The sequence below is a fragment of the Anthonomus grandis genome, chromosome 10 (genome assembly GCF_022605725.1).
Source record: "Anthonomus grandis grandis chromosome 10, icAntGran1.3, whole genome shotgun sequence".
Taxonomy (NCBI): Eukaryota; Metazoa; Arthropoda; class Insecta; order Coleoptera; family Curculionidae; genus Anthonomus; species Anthonomus grandis.
In genome coordinates this window covers 14,185,741-14,207,023 of record NC_065555.1, presented here as the reverse complement: position 1 = coordinate 14,207,023, position 21,283 = coordinate 14,185,741, and the positions used below count along the sequence as shown (strand labels likewise).

General features: G+C 32.2%; 1 protein-coding gene across 1 annotated transcript in view; it reads left to right on the top strand.

The window, feature by feature from the left end:
* The first annotated feature begins 1,919 nt into the window (after positions 1 to 1,919).
* LOC126741408 (mucin-4-like) overlaps positions 1,920 to 21,283 on the top strand; it is a 40,171-nt gene continuing 20,807 nt past the window's right edge. Inside the window, exons 1-6 of the mRNA XM_050447810.1 lie at positions 1,920 to 1,994; positions 6,785 to 7,069; positions 7,298 to 7,558; positions 14,701 to 14,890; positions 18,574 to 18,702; positions 18,785 to 18,992. Coding sequence (XP_050303767.1) covers positions 1,920 to 1,994; positions 6,785 to 7,069; positions 7,298 to 7,558; positions 14,701 to 14,890; positions 18,574 to 18,702; positions 18,785 to 18,992 — 1,148 coding nt within the window. The remainder of the gene's footprint in view (positions 1,995 to 6,784; positions 7,070 to 7,297; positions 7,559 to 14,700; positions 14,891 to 18,573; positions 18,703 to 18,784; positions 18,993 to 21,283) is intronic.

Genomic DNA, 21,283 nt, shown 5'->3' with positions numbered 1-21,283 from the left:
CTCAGCCTTCTTGACATAGGACGTAAACCAATCCTTGATGGAGAAAGAATGCATGAACATTCACGCTTTTGTCAATTCTAATATTCTTCGGCCGATCCTAATCTCGCACCGGATAGTACTGGCGCTATAACAGAACGTCTGGTGTAAAGATTATTTTAATTTCACCTATTCCTTATCGTTTAGCAGTGACACTAACGCCATGAACATTTTAAAGCTGGTTTGCAGTAAATATTGGGGTTTTGTAATGCCTGCGAATTTTAATAATCCAGTTAAATTTAATAATTAAGTGAATAAATCAAGTTAATGGTTCCTAGGTTCTGCTGATCTTGTTGGACCAGTATTTCTTTCTCTTACATCACCAATCTCCTTAAATCTTTACCACAACCTTCCTATAGTGTTATTGGTAGAATCTACAGCTTCAGCGACGTCGCGGACACTACCTTGGATCATACCAACAGCTCCTAACTGTGTTTCATGATCAAGATGTATATATATATACAGGGTTACTGGTAATTCGATACGTTCCTTTGGAGATGTGATAGGGGAGGGGGTAAGAAGTAAATTGAACCCTAATATGTATTATGCAAAAGTTGATAGTTTTCGACATATTTAATTTTTTCTGTTTTTCTTCAAAATGTAGACCTTAGTGGTTTAAAAGGCAGTTTCCAGAAAAACCGCTGTATATTTTTTTAACTTTTTAGGCAAAATACATGCTCAACACAATAGTGTTACGTTTGTAATGGCAAAAGTCTCGCAAATAGTTGTAACCATAGGTAAATTCTCGATGCAAAGTGTAATTTTTTTTTCTTAAATAAAATACTACACTTTCTAGTGGATATTTTTTGAAAAAAAATTATGCTACATTCTTCAAAATTTACGTAAAACTTTCTTATTATCTAAGCTAACTCATAGGCTATAAATGCTACCAAAAATTTTAACAGAATTTTGTATTTTTATTATTAATAGTAAGAACGCACTTGAAAAATGCCAAGTGGTATTTACTTCTATGGTATTTAAGTACTATAGCAACAATTTGTTTTTTTTTTATTTTATTGTTAAAAATTTGATGTGTAGATAGTCTGACAGCAATAATTGTTGTGGAAAGTAGTTAAATTACGAGTTTCGAGTTTATTTTTCTCGTGTTTTCAAAGAAGGTATTCTATTGGTTTCTGCGCTATGGCCACGTTTACTAACGCTGAATATGCAGATATTATGTTTGTTTATGGGTTTTTGCAATGGTAATGCCGCGGAGTCTCGCCGAGAATACCAACCTCGCTTTCCGAACCGCCGCATTCCAAATGTCCGTGTTTTCGCTTTGACCTACCGAGCTATCGCTGAAACTGGATCCGTAAAACCAAGAAGAGGTGACGCTGGCGCTCCTCGCGTATATCGAGCAGAAGATGAGGAGGAAATATTAAGACATTTTGAAGACGATCCAACCACATCCACTAATGCCGTAGCGCAGCAAACAGGAACATCGCAATGGAAAGTTTGGTCCACGATTCGGCAAATGGGAAGCCATCCTTACCATTATACACCTGTCCAAGGATTGGAAGAAGGGGACCCGATAAGAAGGGTAGAATTCTGCAGATTTATTATAAATTCTGATGCAGACAATAGAACTTATTTAACCGACATTTTGTGGACGGACGAGTCAAAGTTTAGTCATGAGGGCATTACAAATTTTCATAACCTTCATTTTTGGGCCGAAGAAAATCCCCGTTTAACAAGAGAAACCAGTTTTCAAAGAAAGTTTTCTGTAAATGTGTGGATGGGATTTATTGGCCGGGATGTAATAGGACCACATTTTTTCCCAGACCATTTAAACGGGGATATTTATGAAAATTTTTTACGACATGACCTACAAGATCTTTTTGACGATATTCCTCTCGCCGTTAGAGGACGAATGATATTTCAACATGACGGCTGTCCAGCTCATTTTCGGCGGACAGTTCGGCAGTTCCTGGATGAACGTTTCCCGAATCGTTGGATTAGTAAGTCAGGTCCAATAGCTTGGCCAGCACGAAGCCCTGACTTAACCCCGCTTGATTATAGCATATGGGGTCAAATGAAAGCACTGGTTTATGCAACCCCAATAATTACCCGGGAAGATCTTATCCAAAGAATAACCAACGCTGCCCAGCAGATCAGGAATACCATAACAACTAGAACAACAAAGATTGAAATGAGAAGGCGCTGCCGAGCCTGTATTCGCAATAGAGGCTCTCATTTTGAACAAGATTTGTGAAGGTAAATTTTGATAAATGCGTTACTTTACAATTTATAATAAAAATACAAAACCATGTCACCTAACTTTTAAGCATTTGTATCCTGTGAGCTAGCTTAGGTAATAAGGAAGTTTTAAGGAAATTTTGAAGAATGTAGCATAATTTTTTTTCAAAAAATATCCACTAGAGATTTTACTTTACACTCGAGAATTTACCTATGGTTACAACTATTTGCGGGACTTTTGCCATTACAAACGTAACACTATTGTGTTGAGCATGTATTTTGCCTAAAAAGTTAAAAAAATATACAGCGGATTTTCTGGAAACTGCCTTTTAAACCACTAAGGTCTACATTTTGAAGAAAAACAGAAAAAATTAAATATGTCGAAAACTATCAACTTTTGCATAATACATATTAGGGTTCAATTTACTTCTTACCCCCTCCCCTATCACATCTCCAAAGGAATGTATCGAATTACCAGTAACCCTGTATATTGGCATATTGCCTATGTTGCACGGACAATTAAAACAAATTCTTACTACACTGTCAGCAAAATCTGGTACTGAATACATTTTTCAGTTTACTAAATACGCCTTTGAAGCATTTAAACTACTTATTTGTTTTTAAGACATGTATGGACAATCCTGCTTATTCATATAGTATTATTATTGCATTATTATTGTATTCCAGAATAAGCACCTATTAGTTAATATTAGTTCCCATAATTAGTGTTACTTTTTACTTATCTTTTAATTTTCGAATAGTTAACATCGTAGTTAAATAGACATAGTCATCCCCTATTTTTTGTGTAGAATTATTTTGAATATAATTAATTTTTTTAAAGTTGGTATTCATAAATAATTCTATTACTGGCGCAGTCGTTCATGTTTAAAACTTTATTTATTAAATATTTTATAGTAAACTGGGAGTTCTAATTTTTTAGAGTTTCCTTAGTAATACCATTAGCTCTGTACAATTTTTTAAAATTTTAAACTCTCTAGTCACTGCATTTAATTTCAGTGTGGTCTGTGAGATACAAGAATATACAAGATAGATTCAGAAGAATTTTATATTGTTTAGTTTGCATTGACTTTAGTAGCCCATTTGCTATCCATGGGTGCCTTTTTTTCTCATTTTCTCCCTTTTCATTTTACCTTTGAGTTGGAGTCGTTTGTTGTAAAAATAAAAAACTAGCTTAAGAATAAAAATCTATATTTAAATTTTCTTTATTATTTGTGTTACTAATTTCCTTTATTTAAGGCAGCATTCAGTTCCTTGTAGCCAATTTCTTTTATTTCTCATTTAGACTATAGCTTGAAATATACATGCAAGCACCTGTTTTCATTCCATTGTTAAAAAATAAGTAACAAGGCTTTCTTAAAATACATTAGTTCCTTCTTTTTATAGAAGAATAGAATATTGATGGAAAAAGCGACTAATATTTTTTTTCTTTAGGATTGAGCAGTCCTTAGTAAGAACAAAAATTATGTAATTTTATTTACTTAAATAAGAATTTCTATGGGATATTACAAGATATTAAACATTAATTGAAAATTAAGCCCTGATATTTGGTTTAATCTACTTATAATATTTTTTAAGTGCTTTGTCTGTTTATTTTGTTTTGGAGTTAAATGTATTTACTTCCCTGAAGATGCAAATACATTATGTGAAACGTCGGCAATTTCAATCAATATCTGGATTTTTATTTTATTTACCACTCAGATATTAATAAATTAAATCGTTAAGAGAATATTGCAATATTCATATTTTGTCTACGCTCTACTATCTATCTTCATTCATAATAATTGTATGAAAATTGCATCGATTATCGAAATAATTATGTTTCAATTTATTAAAACCTTTAATTCATTATTCTTAATTACATATTCTTAATATAAATAAAATAAATAAATTGTTCACACACATTCACTTTTTGGTTGTAATCAAGTCAAATTAAATCAAAGTTTATTGAAAGTGAAAAGATGTATAATTCACATTGTCCAAAAATATTTTTACAATTATTAAAAAAAAAAATAAAAAATATGATACAGGCCTTAATAATAAAAAATAACAACATTATTTGCATATTAAATAATAACCAATAAACTAAGTAATAGGAAGAAATATTCCTGCATTAATGGCAGAGTTTTCAAGAAATTCAGCAAAATAATAGTTAGTGGACTTTAACAGAATATTTTTAATCGTACTGCCAAATCTATGGCTTTTAAGATTTCAAATGCATAATGAGTTCAGGTATTATGATAATTTCGCATAGTAAAACACTATTTCTTGTTAAAGCACTTTGATACTCTTGTACTTGCAGATTCTGTCTAGAACACGCGTGATACAGTGCCGGCCAAAAGTGGAGAAACTTTTAATATTTTTATTTTTTTCTTATTAAAACTAATTCGAAGTAATTGTAAATAATGTTTATGGTTATATCTAGTATTGACGAAAATAATTGGAAAAAAAAATGAAAACAAATAATTTATTACAAAATATGCAAACAACATTTATTTTCTCTAAGGACAAAAATGGAGAAACATTTTTTATGTTTATGACATAATTATGTTATAATACAAAATTTGGATAAAAGCATACTAATACTTTGTGGCATAACCATTATTCTTTACAACTTCACTACACCGTCTTGGCATAGATTCAAGAAGATTGTGTATAATAACTCCGGAAATTTCACTCCATGCTTCTTTTAGGACTTGGAATAATTCGTCTTTATTTCGGAACTCATTCGGATTTTTTTGTTGAACTTTTTTGTCTAGGTGCTCCCACAAGTTCTCGATGGGATTTAAATCTGGACTTTGAGCTGGCCACTTCAGAACTTGAATTTGTTGAGAGGTTAGGAAATTTTTAACAATTTTAGAAGTGTGCTTGGGATCGTTATCATGCTGGAATTTCCAAATTAACGGCAAATTATCCTCGGCGTAGGAAAGCATATTATTCCTTAAGATGTTAAGATAATATTGGCTATTCATGATCCCATCTATTCTCACCAGTGGACCAACGCCACGCCCGGAAAAACATCCCCACACCAACACATTACCGTCTCCATGTTTGATTGTGGGAATAGTGTACTTTGGGTTGCATTTTTCATTCTCGGGACGTCTAACCCATCTCATACCATCTGACCCAAATAAATTGAACTTACTTTCATCTGACTATAAAACGTTTTTCCATTGATTATAGGTCCAATGTAAGTGTTCTTTTGCGAATCTTAAACGAATTTGCCTATTTTTCGTTGAAATGAAAGGTTTTTTTACCGGTCTCCTGGCTTTTAAGTTGGCGTCACATAAACGTCTTCGAATAGATCGAACTGAAAGGGAAATGCTGGGATATGCCTTTTTTATATCTTCGGCGGAGAAAAATGGATTTCCTATAGAACATCGTCTAATTAGCTTGTCAGTTGCAGATGTTGTTTTTTGGGTCTACCTGGCTTAGAGATGCTGGTAGTAGTGCCTCTAGTTTGCCACAATTTGATTTGTTTACAAATGACACTTTTATGAAGATCAAGTTCTCTAGCGATTATTACTTGTTTCTCTCCCGAATTGTGCTTCTCAATTATAAGTTTATTTGTTCAGATAAATTTATACCTCGAGGCATTTTAATACTAAATAGGCTTCTTCACAATCAAAAATGAACTGCTTCAAACGAGACCTATTTAATTTAAAATATTTAATACAAAAAGTTTCTCTATTTATGTCCTCAAGTAAAAAAAAACATTGTTTACTATTTACATTCCTGTGATAAATATTCAAACTGTTTTGGTATGACTTTATGGCTTAGGCTAAGATAAACATTTTTTATACATGGTGTCACAAAAATTTTGAATAGATTAGAATTTTCTGAAAAGATTAGAATTAATATTTTAACACATTGGAGTTATATCTTGCAGTGATCTCTGTAGTTGGCTCGCGAAATAATCTTGCATTTTTGGTAAAATAAACAGAGTTTTCAGTTTAGTACCAGCACTCTATTCAAAAAAGGATATACCATATCGGAGAGGTGACTCAAACAAAGCATGGTACACCTCCTTGGAAATAACAGGATTATTTAATTCAAGTGCTACTACTCTAATGGGTTTTAAACTTGAATGAATTTTGGTTAATCATAACTCCCAGGAATTTATATCCAACCACTCTCTGAATTATTGTGCTTTCAATACCTACCAGTATTCAGAAGTTAGTAATATTTGACGGGACCATGTATTTTGTTTTGTTTGTATTTAATGCAAGCCTATTATTGTCAAACCAGTCCTTTATTTAAAGTAGTTCTTTATTCATATAGTGAAATGTCATCTGCAAAAACTGTCAATTTATATGCGAGATTCAAGACAGATTTGTCATTGATATATAGTATAAAGAGTAGGGGATCCAAATACAGGTTCTTATGGTTGGTACCTCATGTTACAGAGAGAGAGTAAAAATTTGATAAAACCTCAGTTCCATCTAAGCTTCTAACATTCACGCAGTTGCATAAAAAAAATCCTTTTTATATTAATTTAATCGAATTCTGTATTTTAAATAGGATTTTCTTACAGCCTTTACCAACACCTACGCCATCCAAGACCCAGACGTTCATTTGCAATTCATCTGATTTAACGGAAGACGACATACCGGAACTAATGCAGATCCAAGTGTCCAGCTCGTTGGGCGTCTTGAAAAATTCAAAATCGCCGATGGTTAAAATCGTATCGCCTTCACACACTAAGTCCGTAATTATACCCACTTCTAATCCGCAAATTTTAAAACAAATCCAGGAAAGACCCACGAAACCTGTTATGACTCAGCAGCAGTTTTTTCAAATTACTGGTCAAAATAAACAGGTAAAGAAAACATTATTTCTTGCCAACGTTGCAAATTTTGATTAGTTCAACCTCAGGGTTCTATAATAGTATGGCTTTAAGTATAATGTCAATCACAAAAAAAAGACTTTAGCTTTCTGTTTTTTAGAGAACGCTGAAGATAAATTGATTATATGTATTTTAAAAGAATAATTGTTCATTCTTAATTTTTTGACCAGTTTCTTTTATGGGTTTTATATTTTTTCATAGAAGACAATCTCCACTAAAGGCACCATGGAACCACCCGATAGTGATCACGTTAAGGGTGCAGATAAGAATAAAATACCGGTCAGTATTCAACAGCAAATTGTTCAAGGATTAACGACGCAGCAGCTACAAAACATAAAAAATTTCACGTTGTTAAAACCGAACAATCCAACTGTTAGCGTGGCGGTTAGTCAGGCAAAAACCGAATCTCAAGAAACTACGCAAACGGTGGTTTCTCTTCCTAAGATGTCATCTCCGACGGAGGTAAGAATATGCTTAGTATTGATTATTTAACACTGAAAATTTAGTGTAAGTACTTTCCTTTAGCATTTTTCATCAATAAACAGCTTTATTATTATTAATTTTGAGTTGGGGCTTAATAATTTTGTTGTTCTCTCATATATGATCAGATAAAGCCAATCAAAATAAAGCCATCTGGCTCAAGTTCGGTTTACTAACCATCTAAGTAATAAAACATTTTTTAAGTCTCGTATGAGTCTTTAATTTTTTATTCTGTGTATTACACTTTCTACATAATAAATTAAAGCATATAGATAAATTTTAATGGACATTTCTATTTTCTAAGCTTTGGGAAGATTTTATTTCAGTATTGACTAGTTTAGCTTAAGTTAAATAAAAATAATTTATAGTCATATATTTGCAACAGGTGAGTCACCCAATTACATCAAACACAAAAATAAATAAATCTTAAAATAACAAAAAAAAATCAAAGAGGAAAAAGAAAGAAAAAATTACGGAATAAAATATATTAATAAATAACAAAATTACTTAATACATCATAAACTTAACCTAAACTATAAAATAAGTAAAAAATAGAGGACGGTAATAGATCAATTGAATCGATGTAAGCAGAAAGAGCACATGTCAAAAAAACACATTTTTGGGAAATCGATAAAAACTGTTTTTTCATCAAATTAAGTAAAATTATTAACATTTATTGTTAATTGATTTGTAGTTTGAATAGCACGATTTGTCTCCTTATATTTTAAATTTAAAAATTGATTTTAGCTCCCCCAGAAGACTGAAAGAATTGACATGTCCCCTTTTTGGAAATAATGCTATTTAGTAAATTTGAAAAATATTAGTTTTTTTTTAATACAGCTCTAGTTATGTAAAGTACAAGTCAAAAATAAACAGCTAATTTCAATAGAAGAGTACAATGTTTTGGAAAAACTAATCTTCGGATCACTCATTGATTGTTGATTGTAGGCCACTGAAGAATAGCATCAAAATATGGTTTGTGTTCTTCTGCAACAAAAACAGTGCATTTCCTTATATGCTCCATTTTGTTGGCCTTAATAGGAACTTTTCCTAAGGGATGCGCAAGGCTCGTTGGCAAAGTTGGGCAGGCCATTCCAGGTTGTGATAAATTAAATGTATGTGACACCAAACCGTCAGTAAAAGGATAGGCTTCAATAGTGCCTTTTTGTTGGGATGTGTATTTAAAACATGAAAGAGGTGTGCTTATTTGAAAGTTGACCTTTTGGTTACGAGGAGAATATTTTGTTTCTTCAGAGACACAGGTTTTTTTATAAAATGTTTTTGAAATCTAATACGTCACTTGTTGTCGTCTCCTCTTTGACTGAAAATTTTTTATTTTTTTTTGTACTGGTAATAATAATCGTGGAGATCTCGTCAATGGTGCAAATGGTCCGTAATTTTTTTTTTCACCAACGCGAAGTCCCTGTCACACGGGAGAAATGAATGCCCCCTAACTGGGAAAAAGTGCCAAATCATGCAAAATTTACCAGAATCTGTGAGAGCCAAAAGCATCCTGACCATAGTATGATTCTTGTTTTGGCCCCAGCAGTTATCACTGTAAAGATGAAGCTCCGATTGATTTTCCTTGAATTCATTAAGATATTCGAGAACAAACGTACAAATTTCGTCAGCTGTTCTTTGCACATCCCTCGTGGTAAACGTACATCCTGGATTTATTTGTCTTAAGATTATGAATACAAAATACGGATACAGTAAGCTGCTGGTAGTAAAATACCTCACCCACAGGCGTTGTGGGTAACTGGACATTTTGCATAAAATCGAAGGCCAATGACAGAACTTTTAGGTCAAAAGTTCAGTTAGGACAGAAAGGTCTTTATTTTCCTTTTCTTCAATATCTTTGGTTATTTTTGAATAAAATTTTTTAGCCCTTCGTTTGTGAACTATCAATTCTGCGACGGCAGTACGCTTGACCGTGTCATTCAAATTTTGGTCTTTTATTTTGTTATTTAGTAATTCACAAGTCGAACAAACATCAACTTGTGGTCTTCCGAAAGAGAGATTAAAATTTTCACGGAAAAAGCATCTATAAAATGAAAAGCTTACCTTTTGGTTTGGATACTTCTCTAGATAAAGCTGATGCATTTTTGTCAAATTTAGCTGGCTATTCAAATAATGTTTTTCACGTCCTGAATAGTGGCTGATTTTTGTAGGAGATGATTGTATGTGTTCCTTTACACAATTTCGAATTTCTTTTGAGAAAGTATTAGCACTTGTCATTTTTCCGCGTAAGTCATTCGTTGACTTGCCTTGTGAGGATAAAGTGTTAATTCTCCTGATGCGTTTGTACGTGATAGCATATAAATTCAAAAATGCTTTAACCCAAATCTCTACTTTGGAACTTCCTTTAAATGAGTAGTACTTGAAACTTTTTGATTTGGGTTTATTTTTGTCACCTGGTCGAGGACGCCACTGCTTTAGTTCTATCATATACACAAGACCCTGTAGAAAAATGTCTTGTTCGTTTTTAGAGCTTAAAATATAAAATCGTTGAAAAATCGCCAATCTATCTGCATCAGAGAACTTTTCAGAGCATTTCATTCTACAACTAAATAATGAAATTAACCGATGTGCCAAAAATACTATAAATGAACCTACCTGCAAAGGACTCCATTATTAATTTTTTTCTCACAAATGTCTCTTCCTTTACTGTTTTTATAAGACTTTCCTTCCAATCTTGCCTTTTTCTGTATGTTGCGAGCATACTGAGAAGGCTCTGCTTTTCGTCTTTTATTACGTGTTAATTCAGTTGTTATCCATGTCAAATGAAACTAAAACCACGTGCAACTGTCCCCGAAGCAACCAACAGATTAACTGAAGTCGAATTTTTGCTGATGACGTAAAACGCACGACAAACACATGTTGACCCCACCATTTGAAACACTAACATTTCGCATAAACGGCACATGTCACTGACGTGTGCCTCTTATGCATAACGCTAGCATTATTACCCGACATTTCTAAGACATCGGGGATGCGGACTTGTGCCCCTTATGCATAATCCGTTGCTACCATAGGAGCACACATTTTAGGTATAATGGCAATTTGTCAAAATATTGACTTGTGCCCTTTCTGCTTACACCGGTTCAAGTAACCTTGCTAATTATTGCTTTCAATAAGACTCATAGAAAATGTCACAATGTGTACAATCAGTATTAAACAAATAACAGATATAATTTATTGTCGCTCTAGTTAGCATATTAGTTCTAGGACGTTGACAATAAAAAGTTAATGAACATCTCGGTACAATCAATTTTATTATTTAAGAGTTTGTATAAAAAGGTTATTACTAATCTATGCCTTCTGATTTGCGAGGATACCATTCCAAACCTATCTATAGCAGGATAAATACCATCCTTTTTGAAAGCTAAATATTTCAATAATTTGCAGTACACAGGGTGTTACAGAACTATGGGATCAAACTCTTAGGGGTTATTCAGTACAACAGTAGAAAACATTTGAATATAGGGACCCATGTCCGGAAAAACGTCACTACGGCCTTAAGAGGCGTTCAAATGTAGGAACACGATGCATTGTCTAAATAGGATAACCTAACTCGACATGTTTAAAACCAACATGCATGATACTGATGTTGCTCAATCCGTAAGAACGGTCGATATTAGAAGAAGAGGTCCTTCAGCGAGTTGCCGATGAACCATCCAGTAGCACACGTCACAATGATAAGGATATGAATACGAGTAACGCTTCCGTCTGGCGGGTGCTACACCAGCAACAACTTTATCCTTACTACTTACGGAAAGTTCAAGGATTGCCTGCAGCCAATTATCGTCCTAGAGTTCAATTTGTGTCAATGGCTTCTTCATCAAATCGCAACACAACCAAATTTTTTACTTTTTTTACTTTGTTTTATGGACCGATGAAGCCTCTTTCTCAAGAGACGGTTTTTTTTAATAGTAAGAATAGCCATATTTGTGACGAAGAAAATACCCATTCAATTTATCGTAAAAAACATCAGCAGCGTTGGTCTGTCAACGTATGAGCAGACATTGTCGATGATTATTTAATTGGGCCATACTTTCTACCGAAACAGTTAACAGGACCTCTTTACCAGCGTTTCTTCGAGGAAGTTCTTAAAGAACTTAACTGTTCCAATAAACTTTCAACAACAAATGTGGTTTCAGCATGATGGAGCGCCGGCTCACTTTGCTGTACAACTACGTGAGGGTTTGGTTAAGCGGTTTGGGCACCGTTGGATTGCCAGAAGTGGAGCAGTCTTGGCCTGCTAGATCACCCGATTTACCTTCGATAGATTTTTTCCTGTGGGGATATGTAAAGTCTTTGGACTACGAAACTCAAGTAGAAACAGAACAAGAATTAATGAATGAATTATAGCAGCATTTGAAGTCATTCAAAATAAGTATCAAATTCTTAGTCAAGTCGGCTGAAATCATGTGGGACGTAAATCGGTGGATACAGGTTGGAGAAAGAAATGTTGAGCAATTATTGTGATGATATCATGGACAAAAGGCAAAAATTAAATGCATTAAATCCTATTTAGGCCATTCATCGTCTTTCTAAATTTTAACGCGTCTTAGGGCCGTAGTGCCGTGATGACACATTTCCGCACATGGGTCTCTATACTCAAATGTTTTCTACTGTTGCACTGAATAACCACTTGAAGTTTGATCCCATAGTTCTGGAACACCCTGTAGAATTAAGTACTACTTTTATTTTTCCAATTAATAAAGTACAGAATTTTTAGTGTGTTAGGGTTTTGAAAATTCTTGCTATTGCGAATAATAAATCCCAAAGATTTAGAGGCAGCTGAAACGACATTATTTAGATGAGTCTTGAAGTCAAAGCTACGATCAAAAGTAATCCCTAAATCCCTAATCTCACTACATCTTGATAAAATATTATTACTTTGGGGGTAGGAATTTTCTATCGTCCTCCGCGTTTTAATGCACTGCAAGCACTTAATATATTAGAGGGCTCAGTGGCCGACATGATTTCTCTTTGTGATGAATTAGTATTTATGGGAGATTTAAATATAAATCTGTTGTGCCATAATAGCATTAGTAACTCGTTAGATACTTTTCTCAATAATTTTGAATTAAATCAACTTGCATCAAACCCAACGCGTTATTTTGGCGATAAAGCAAGCGATAAAGCCTAATTGACGTTTTTATAATATCCAATAAAAAGTTTGTAGGCGGAGATGTTATACACTACCAAACGCATAACGAATCAGATCATGAACTTATATACTGTAATATTAACATTCAGGTGCCTGAGACTTTACCTAAAATGGTAACGTATTGTAATTATAAGAACTTTGATCAACAGAATTTTGAGTCTGATCTTCTAAATCAAAGTTGGCACAAGGTAACGATATCGATGAAAAATTTTCTCAAAAAAAGTTATAGATATTTTTAGTTTCCATGCACCTTTAAGAACAGTTCGCATCACAAAGGCCAAAGCTCCATGGTTTACAGAAACTTTAAAAACTTTAAAGCAATATCGCAATAAACTCTTTTTAAAGTATAAAAAAGTAGATGTACCCGTAAAAAAAGTAGATTGCGAAAACTATAACGAGGTGAGAAATTATTTTACGCAATCGGTTCAAAATAAAAAAAGGCATATGTTGAGTACATTAATAGATCACAGAATAGCAAAAAACTTTGGATCCCCAAAAAATTAACGATTTCTTTTTAGATTCAGTGCAAAAAATATCAGCAAAAGTTAACAAAGAGACACTTAAAATGTATCGTACCACAAAATGTACTCCAAGTACATTTCAATTTAGTCTGTGTTCAAATAGTGATATCTATAAGGTCTTATGCCAGATTAAGTCTAATGCTTCGGGATCTGATCAGCTCTCCCTCGTGATAAAACTATGTTAGTAAACATTTCCATCTTAGTAGAAATTTATAACAAATGCATTTAAACCTGCACGTATCCAGATCAATGGAAAGATGCTACCAAAAATCAGTAATACAACTAAATTCATTGAATTACGCCCCATTAGCTTACTCTCAGAGAGAGTACTTTATAACCAGATTGTTTAATACTTGCACGCAAATAATGTTTAGTTGCTTCGTGCCAATCTGGGTTTAGAAAGGCATACAGTGCATCTTGCGCCTTGCTGAAAGTACTCGATGACATTGTTAGGAAGATAGATATAGGAAAGATATCGGCATTAATATTTTTAGACTACAGTAAAGATTTTGATGTACTCAATCACGAGCTGTTGTGTGCAAACATGGGCTATTACGGGTTTAGTAAGAGAATTAGAATTTAAATTAGAAAGAACTCAGAGGGTACTTGTACAGGATCGTTTGTCCAATCCACGTGAACTCAAGAGTGGGGTTCCACAGGGCTCCATACTAGGACCTGTCCTTTTTCTTATTTTTATGATGGACATACATAATATTGTTAGCAAGAATAATATCCATCAATATGCCGATGATACCCAGGTTTACGACAGTTTTTTGAAGTCTAATGCAAATGCATCGCGAGAAAAAATTAACAGATAGTTGGAACCAATTTATCAGTATTCAACAAATAATGGCTTGAAGATAAATCCTATTAAGTATGCTGTTATGTATATGGGAGACAATAAGAACTGGAAAAGGCAAACATGAATCTAACCATGAACAAGGAGGCACTTAATGTTGTAACTGAATACAAAAATTTGGGTATACTCATGGACACAAATCTTCCAACCAACTTATCCGAAAAACTTTATGGTCTAATTGATCAAATGCCCTCTGAAAATCAATATAGGCTACATCAACCTGGCCAAACTGATCCAGCGTAATACAGGCACTCTGAGAAAAGCAAGTTATTATTAAATTATATTAAACTATATTTATTTTCCTCTCAACCGAATTTCCTTTTAGAACCCCTAAAGATGAGCATAAATATCTTCGAAATAGGTCGAGTACTATACACTGATAATTTTTGTTAATGGTAATCATAACAATTTACCATTTAAAATTGGCACAATGTAGTCATCAAATCTTTAAAAGGAATTTTAGCAATCTTGCTGAATAATTTTTTCTTATTTCATTGATTTACCTGCGTGTCTCAAGTTTTTCTATTTCCAGAAATAATTTACCATTTTTTTAAAATTTTTCTTCTAGACCGTCACGTTAAAAACTTCAGGAAACTTGACCCCGTCCCAAACGCAGCAAATTATTCAAAGTATAAAACAGAAATACATGCCAAATGCAAATGTGTTGACGCCCCAGCAGCAAGTTTTATTGAAGCAGAAAGGCTGTGTTGTTCAGCTTCAAAAGTCATCTGGACAAACTAAGAATGCTGGTAATTCAGGTAATATTATTTGTATATTTATTAAAGGAAAATGAATGCTTATTCTTCGTTTTTAACAAAATTTGAAACATGTTTTTTTATATGCCAAATCTTAAAATTAGCATTTTTTAAAATATATCGTAGAGGGTGCCACCAGCAACATTTTGATTTTTTTTTTAAATTCCGTAACTTTGTTAGGCTTGGCATAATTTAATTTTGTATTTAAAATATTCATTGTGCATACAGTTTTGCTTAAAAAAGCTATACTTGAAAATCTCGCTACGATAACCCTTTTCAAGATATTTACATTTACATTTTTTTACATAAATTGACTCCCTGTTGACGAGAATCATTATTTCATAATGATTATGCGGCGTACTTGGGACTCATGTTAATAAAAGTGAATTTTTTTTTCAACTCTTCTTTGTTTTAATCCCACTTTAGGTTTTGTTTACGTTCTAAATCACTTTGGACTAGTATTTTTCTTACCAGTTTTGACTTCCGTTAAACGAGAAACATTGCACTACGATCATCCACGTTCCAAATAATATCATACTCTGAAGAAAGTAAAAAGCAGTCAAACCAATAAAAACCTATTTAATCATATAAAAAGTAGATAAAGGAAGATACTTTTGTATTGTTTGAGCATTAGGTTGTTTGAAATCTACCGACTTCGAGATCGATTGTGATACAGGGTACCAAACATAGCATAATTCTAATCCTACCTTTTCTCAGAATTCCGCAGGGTATTGGAACAAATTCTTTACTTAAAAATCTTTAGTTTCCTATAACTACAGGTTGGTCATTTTGGTATTGGGAAGTATCGACTAGATATATTACATGCAACACTCTATGTATTATCATATTTAAAATTAGAAAAAATGTTTTAACTATGGTCTTGCAGTTTCTAAGTAGTATATAAGTACCTAGTTGAAAATGGACTACTTTTATTAATATTGGCGGTTAAAGATAGTTAATTTAGAATAAACCTAACTTTTTAAAATCTACCTACTGGCGCACAATTCAAAATATGTCAGTGGATACATTATAAAAAGTTGACGAGATTTATTAAATATTAAATAGCTCTGGTTTCATAATTGTTAAACCGAAAAAAAAAATTTTTTTTTTCAGAATTTTACTTAAGAATATAAATTAAAATATACAAGGCAGGTATTCAAAATATATGATAGACGCATTAGTTTCAATTAACTGCTCAAATCACAGAAAACGGTGAAATATTATATGATTAAATAGACGAGATGTTATGCAAATAAAGTGCATGCGTATATATGCGGAAGGATTGCGTGAGTAATTTTAAGACTTGCATTAAAAAAAGTGATAAAAATTAACATTATCGTAAACCAAATTTCGAAAAAGGAAATTTAAGTCAAATTTGGTAACCGTGAACAGTAAAAGCAAATGGGTATTTTAAAGTCAGAATATGTGCACAGAATTTTTACCAGTGACAACCCTGAACTTTAATTTTTTTTGCGCAAAATTTTTGATAAATGAAATTTTATTTATTTATGCTTTACTTGAATTTTATACAAATATCCAGTAACACAAATAATTTAAATAACATTTTTGGTAATTAAAACTAAACCAGGCATCATGCCATTCAAAGCAATCAAATTATTATTACAATACACTTTGCACCCAAAGTACACACCTCAAGTTAAATTAAAAACAACTATATGTTAAACTAAAAGCTTTTTTCTAATTTTTTTTCGTGAAAAATTCCTTTAATATTCACCACCATGGTTGCCATTGCAAAAACTCTGCTATAACTCTTCCATAAGAATCAAAAGAAAATACTACTAGTTATCAAAAGCAGGAACGAAAAACTCTCAAAATCTACAGCATTTATATAATTTAAATAACGGTTACATATGTTTCACCCGGTTAGGGCATCATCAGACCTTAAAAAATTATTAATTTAAATTAAATTACAATAAAAAATAAGGTTTTCCCTTACCAAAAATAGTATGATACACATACATACACGTAAACGAACTCTAATTGTATACAAACAAAACATTCCAAATAGGTTCAAAGATTAAAAATTTTATAATTAATACACATTGTGACATCTACAATAAAACACATTAATTTACTAGAGTGAAGTTAAGTTAGTTGCAAATTTTTATATTCTGATGGTGCGGAGTTCTATAGTTGGTTATTGGATGGCGCTGCGTTTGTAGCAATGGTACTCGTTGTAGGCGATGGAGATGTATAGTTAATATTGTTAGAAATAAAATGATTCTGTCCCGTAATTTTGTCGTTCACACATACAAAATCTGACTAAATTAATGCTGATGATAATGACTGAAATAAAGCCATAAAATTGACTTTTTATGGCTTTATTAATCTCCATCGTCTCTAAGAGATCGAGCTTTCTACCTTTATCACATTTATGTAGAATTCTGATATTTTCTTCGGGCGGGAAAGTGTGTCTATTTTCTAATAAGTGGTTGGCAAAAGCTGACTTGCTCACTACAATATCGGTATTAATATGTTTATCAAACTGGGATTTATGTTCTTTAATACGCGTTGCTACTTTCCTGCCAGATTGTCCAATGTACACTGCGGGGCATTCAACGCATTTAATTTCATATATCCCCGATGAAGTGAGCGGGTCCACCTTATCCTTAACCTTAACAATATGACTTTTAAGTGTGTTACTAGTTTTAAATGAGGTAATTACTTTATATTTTTGAAAAAAACGGCCCAAGATATCAGAGATTGTACCAAAATATGTCAAAGATCTGTAGGTAACATTAGCTTTAATATTTGTTTGAATAAAATTAAATGAAAGCTTATATTTATTAACAAATTTATTGTATAATTTATGAATAGATTGTAACGGAAAAGAATTGTTTAAGGCAATTTGTTTGATAATATTAAGTTCTTTATTAAAGGCATCCCTGGAAAGTGGGATGTTGAATAATCTATAAAACAGAGAATTAAAGCTAGCAAATTTGTGGGTTGTAGGTGAATTTGAATGGAATTGTATGATGTTGTCTGTCGTACTGGTTTTTCTGAAAATTTCAAACTCAATAGAATTGTTGTTCCTTTTCAAGAGGAGATCCAAGAAAGGCAGTGATTGTTTTCATGTTCAACTGTGAATTCTATTTTAGGGTGGAGGCCATTCACAAAGATTAGAAATTCTCTGAGCTTCTCGTCCCACCCCGTTCCAATGTTACAATGTGTATTAATTATAAAATTTTTAATCTTTGTACCTATTTGGAATGTTTTGTTTGTATGCAATTAGAGTTCGTTTACGTGTATGTATGTGTATCGTCCTATTTTTGGTAAGGGAAAACCTTATTTTTTATCGTAATTTAATTTAAATTAATAATTTTTTAAGGTCTAATGATGCCCGAACTGGTGAGACATATGTAACCGTTATTTAAATTATATAGATGCTGTAGATTTTGAGAGTTTTTCGTTCCTGCTTTTGATAATATACCAGCACCTTAGAGAGAAAATGGATGACTTTTTTAATTTACTACTAGTTAAATAGAAACTGTTTGTTAATTCCAATAAATAAATAATAATAAATAATAAATTTCGGAAAAAGAGTGTCCAAAAACCAATTATAAAATGCTGAAATTATTTAGCATGATAAATTATGATAATGACAAAACCTCGCTGTGTCTTTACCATTTACAACAAGCTTTTTCTCACCAATAATTAATTTTCAGATATTGGAAAAACTATGCCAAATAATCAAGTTCCTGTGGTGGCAAAAGTTTTAACCAATGCCGCGGGCCAAGTCATTTCAGTGGAAAGTCTCCTCGCTCATCAGAAAGCACATGGAAGCTTACCACAAGGTTTGTCTTAAAATTTCTTAATTCCAAAACATTTTAATTCGACACGAAATTTCGATTCCTAGTTACTATTTTAATTATTTAGGTACCACCCTTCGTGTTCAAGGATCAAAACCTGGTCAACAAAACGTGATTCATCTAACTAGTAATGCAAAATCCAGCCCTATAGCTCATTTTACAGTTGGTACGCAGAATAATTTAGTTGCTTTGACCACGCAGCCTAAATTGGTTGTGGCTTCACAAACAACTACGGCTACCACTACTGTTACCCCGTCGAAAATACAATCGTCTCGGTAAGTTGTTTTATATTATTTCCGAGTTTATTGGCTCTTAAACTTTTAAATATAAGTTTTACTCCCAATTCTAAAATACAAAGTTATCCTATTGTAATATAAGTACCCCTAGCATCCCTATGCATTCTTAAAAAACCCTCGTACTCGATACAATTTAAGCCAATAGTTCCTTAAAAATATTATAGCTTTATTAAAAAAAAAAAAAACAATAGATACCATACACATTCATCAGGAATATTAATTTGACGTTCATTGATTGATTATTGGGGTTCAAAAATTTATTAAATAATAAGGAAAAATCTTATTCATTAATTGAAATATTCTAAAAAAGCTGTATTTTAAATTTTGGTTAATGATTGACAATATCCTTTACACCTCAGTTGTATGTTATGTAGCAATATAATATATGTATTTTTGTGAAAATCTTATTTATGGAAAACTGGAAAGTCTTTAAGTAATAGATCTGATAGGATCGTCGGTTCTTGTAAAGAAGGGCAAAAACTATAATAAATATTATATATCTAGAATATTTCCAGTTAGCGGTTGATAATTGAAATGACTTTCCAAATATAATTTGAAATTTGCTTTGTCGGCAAAAATTTTTCTTTAATTTTAGCAATATCAAATACAATTATAGTCGAAGCATACAATTGTGGGGTGCATTCGAATGCCTTCGATTCTCAGTAAAGTATTTGAATAAAATAATCAAATTAATGATAAAAAAATCAAAATAAATTAAATAACCAAAAGCAATATCATCGAGATTTTTAAACGAGGCAACGAGAGATTAGGGATGAATCGTTTTATGCTAAATTTGAATCGATAATCGGAGAAATGGTATCAAAAAAATTTACACATTGTATCACGTGAAATGCATTTTGCGTTCTATTAATGTGACTTTATAAAGCAAGTGCATAATTTTTAATTTTTGCATAAATTGTAATTTTCTAGTCGTAATCTTATGATTCAAATAATTGAATAAAATGGATTTGAGTTATTGAAACACGGAATGAATTTGGTAGCGATAGATAAAAACTTTTTAATGAGCATTTATATCAAAGATAAACGATATATTAGCCGCATATGACAGCCGTCTTTATCAGCCATTTGATCCAAAACTCTTATTTACTGTGCAGGATACACATTAAAAGTATGCATGGTGTTTTAGCAAGGTGCTGCAAAACTTAATGGATTACAGCTTCTTAGCATTGAGACAGTTTTAAATTTATTTATTATTTGCTTTTGTATGACTTTTAATTTGAATAGTACAGTTTTACAGCAACTACCCAACCCTAAAATGCCATAGTTAACTAAGAACTCCACGAGCCTATAATATATTGCTTTTAATTGGGAAATCTCTAGTACTTCTATATACTTTTCTAAGTTTTTTTTTAATTTATGAAATAAACCTCTTTTATCTTAAATGGTCGATATGGCGATCCTATTTTAGATGGTTTGCCAGTATGACTCCCAAATATTTAAAATGATTAATGTCGAATATTTTTATATCTATGTTATTCTTAGTTACAGTTACAGTTCAGGTCAAGATCCAGTAGATGCAATCTGTATGATAAAAAAATCCATATACTTTTTCTCATAATGGACTGTTAGTAAACTTTGTGCAAACCAACCAAATATATCTTTGTCTTTCTGCACGTTCAGCCTCAAGGAATTCCAATAAAGTCAGTAAAGCAGTAGCCGATCCTTCTGATGAATCTTTGAGTAAATCATTAATAAATACGAATAATAGCGGCCTCAACACTGTACCTTGAGGTTTATCACAAATAATTTTGGTCATATCGCTGTAAGTGTCTCTTTTATTTTTACCATCTGCTTTCATTCTATTAGATAATTTTTTAATTAAATTTATACATTGTTAACCAATGTCATTTCACTTTCTCAACAAAATATCGTTAAATACAGCTATAGTCTTATTATTAATATTCAGATAAAGCTTCGTCAGTGCTGCTCTAGCGCCTTTGGTACTTTCATAAAACCATATTGTTTATTGGAGATAACCTTATGTTTCTCAAAGAAGGAAAAAAGTCGATTTTTTCTAAAAAAGTCTTTGAAAAATTTGACATAAGACTAATAGGTCTGTAGTTGGTTACTTCTATCCTCTGCTTTAAATAATAGCTTTTCTGTCTAATAATTTATTTATTATACAATAATAATAATATATAAACGGTTCAATAATGTATTAGGCTATTTCTGGTATTAATCCTTTTGATATTGTCGTAGTCAGAGGATATACTATTTTTTAATTTTAGGATGCATGATTTTATTTCTCT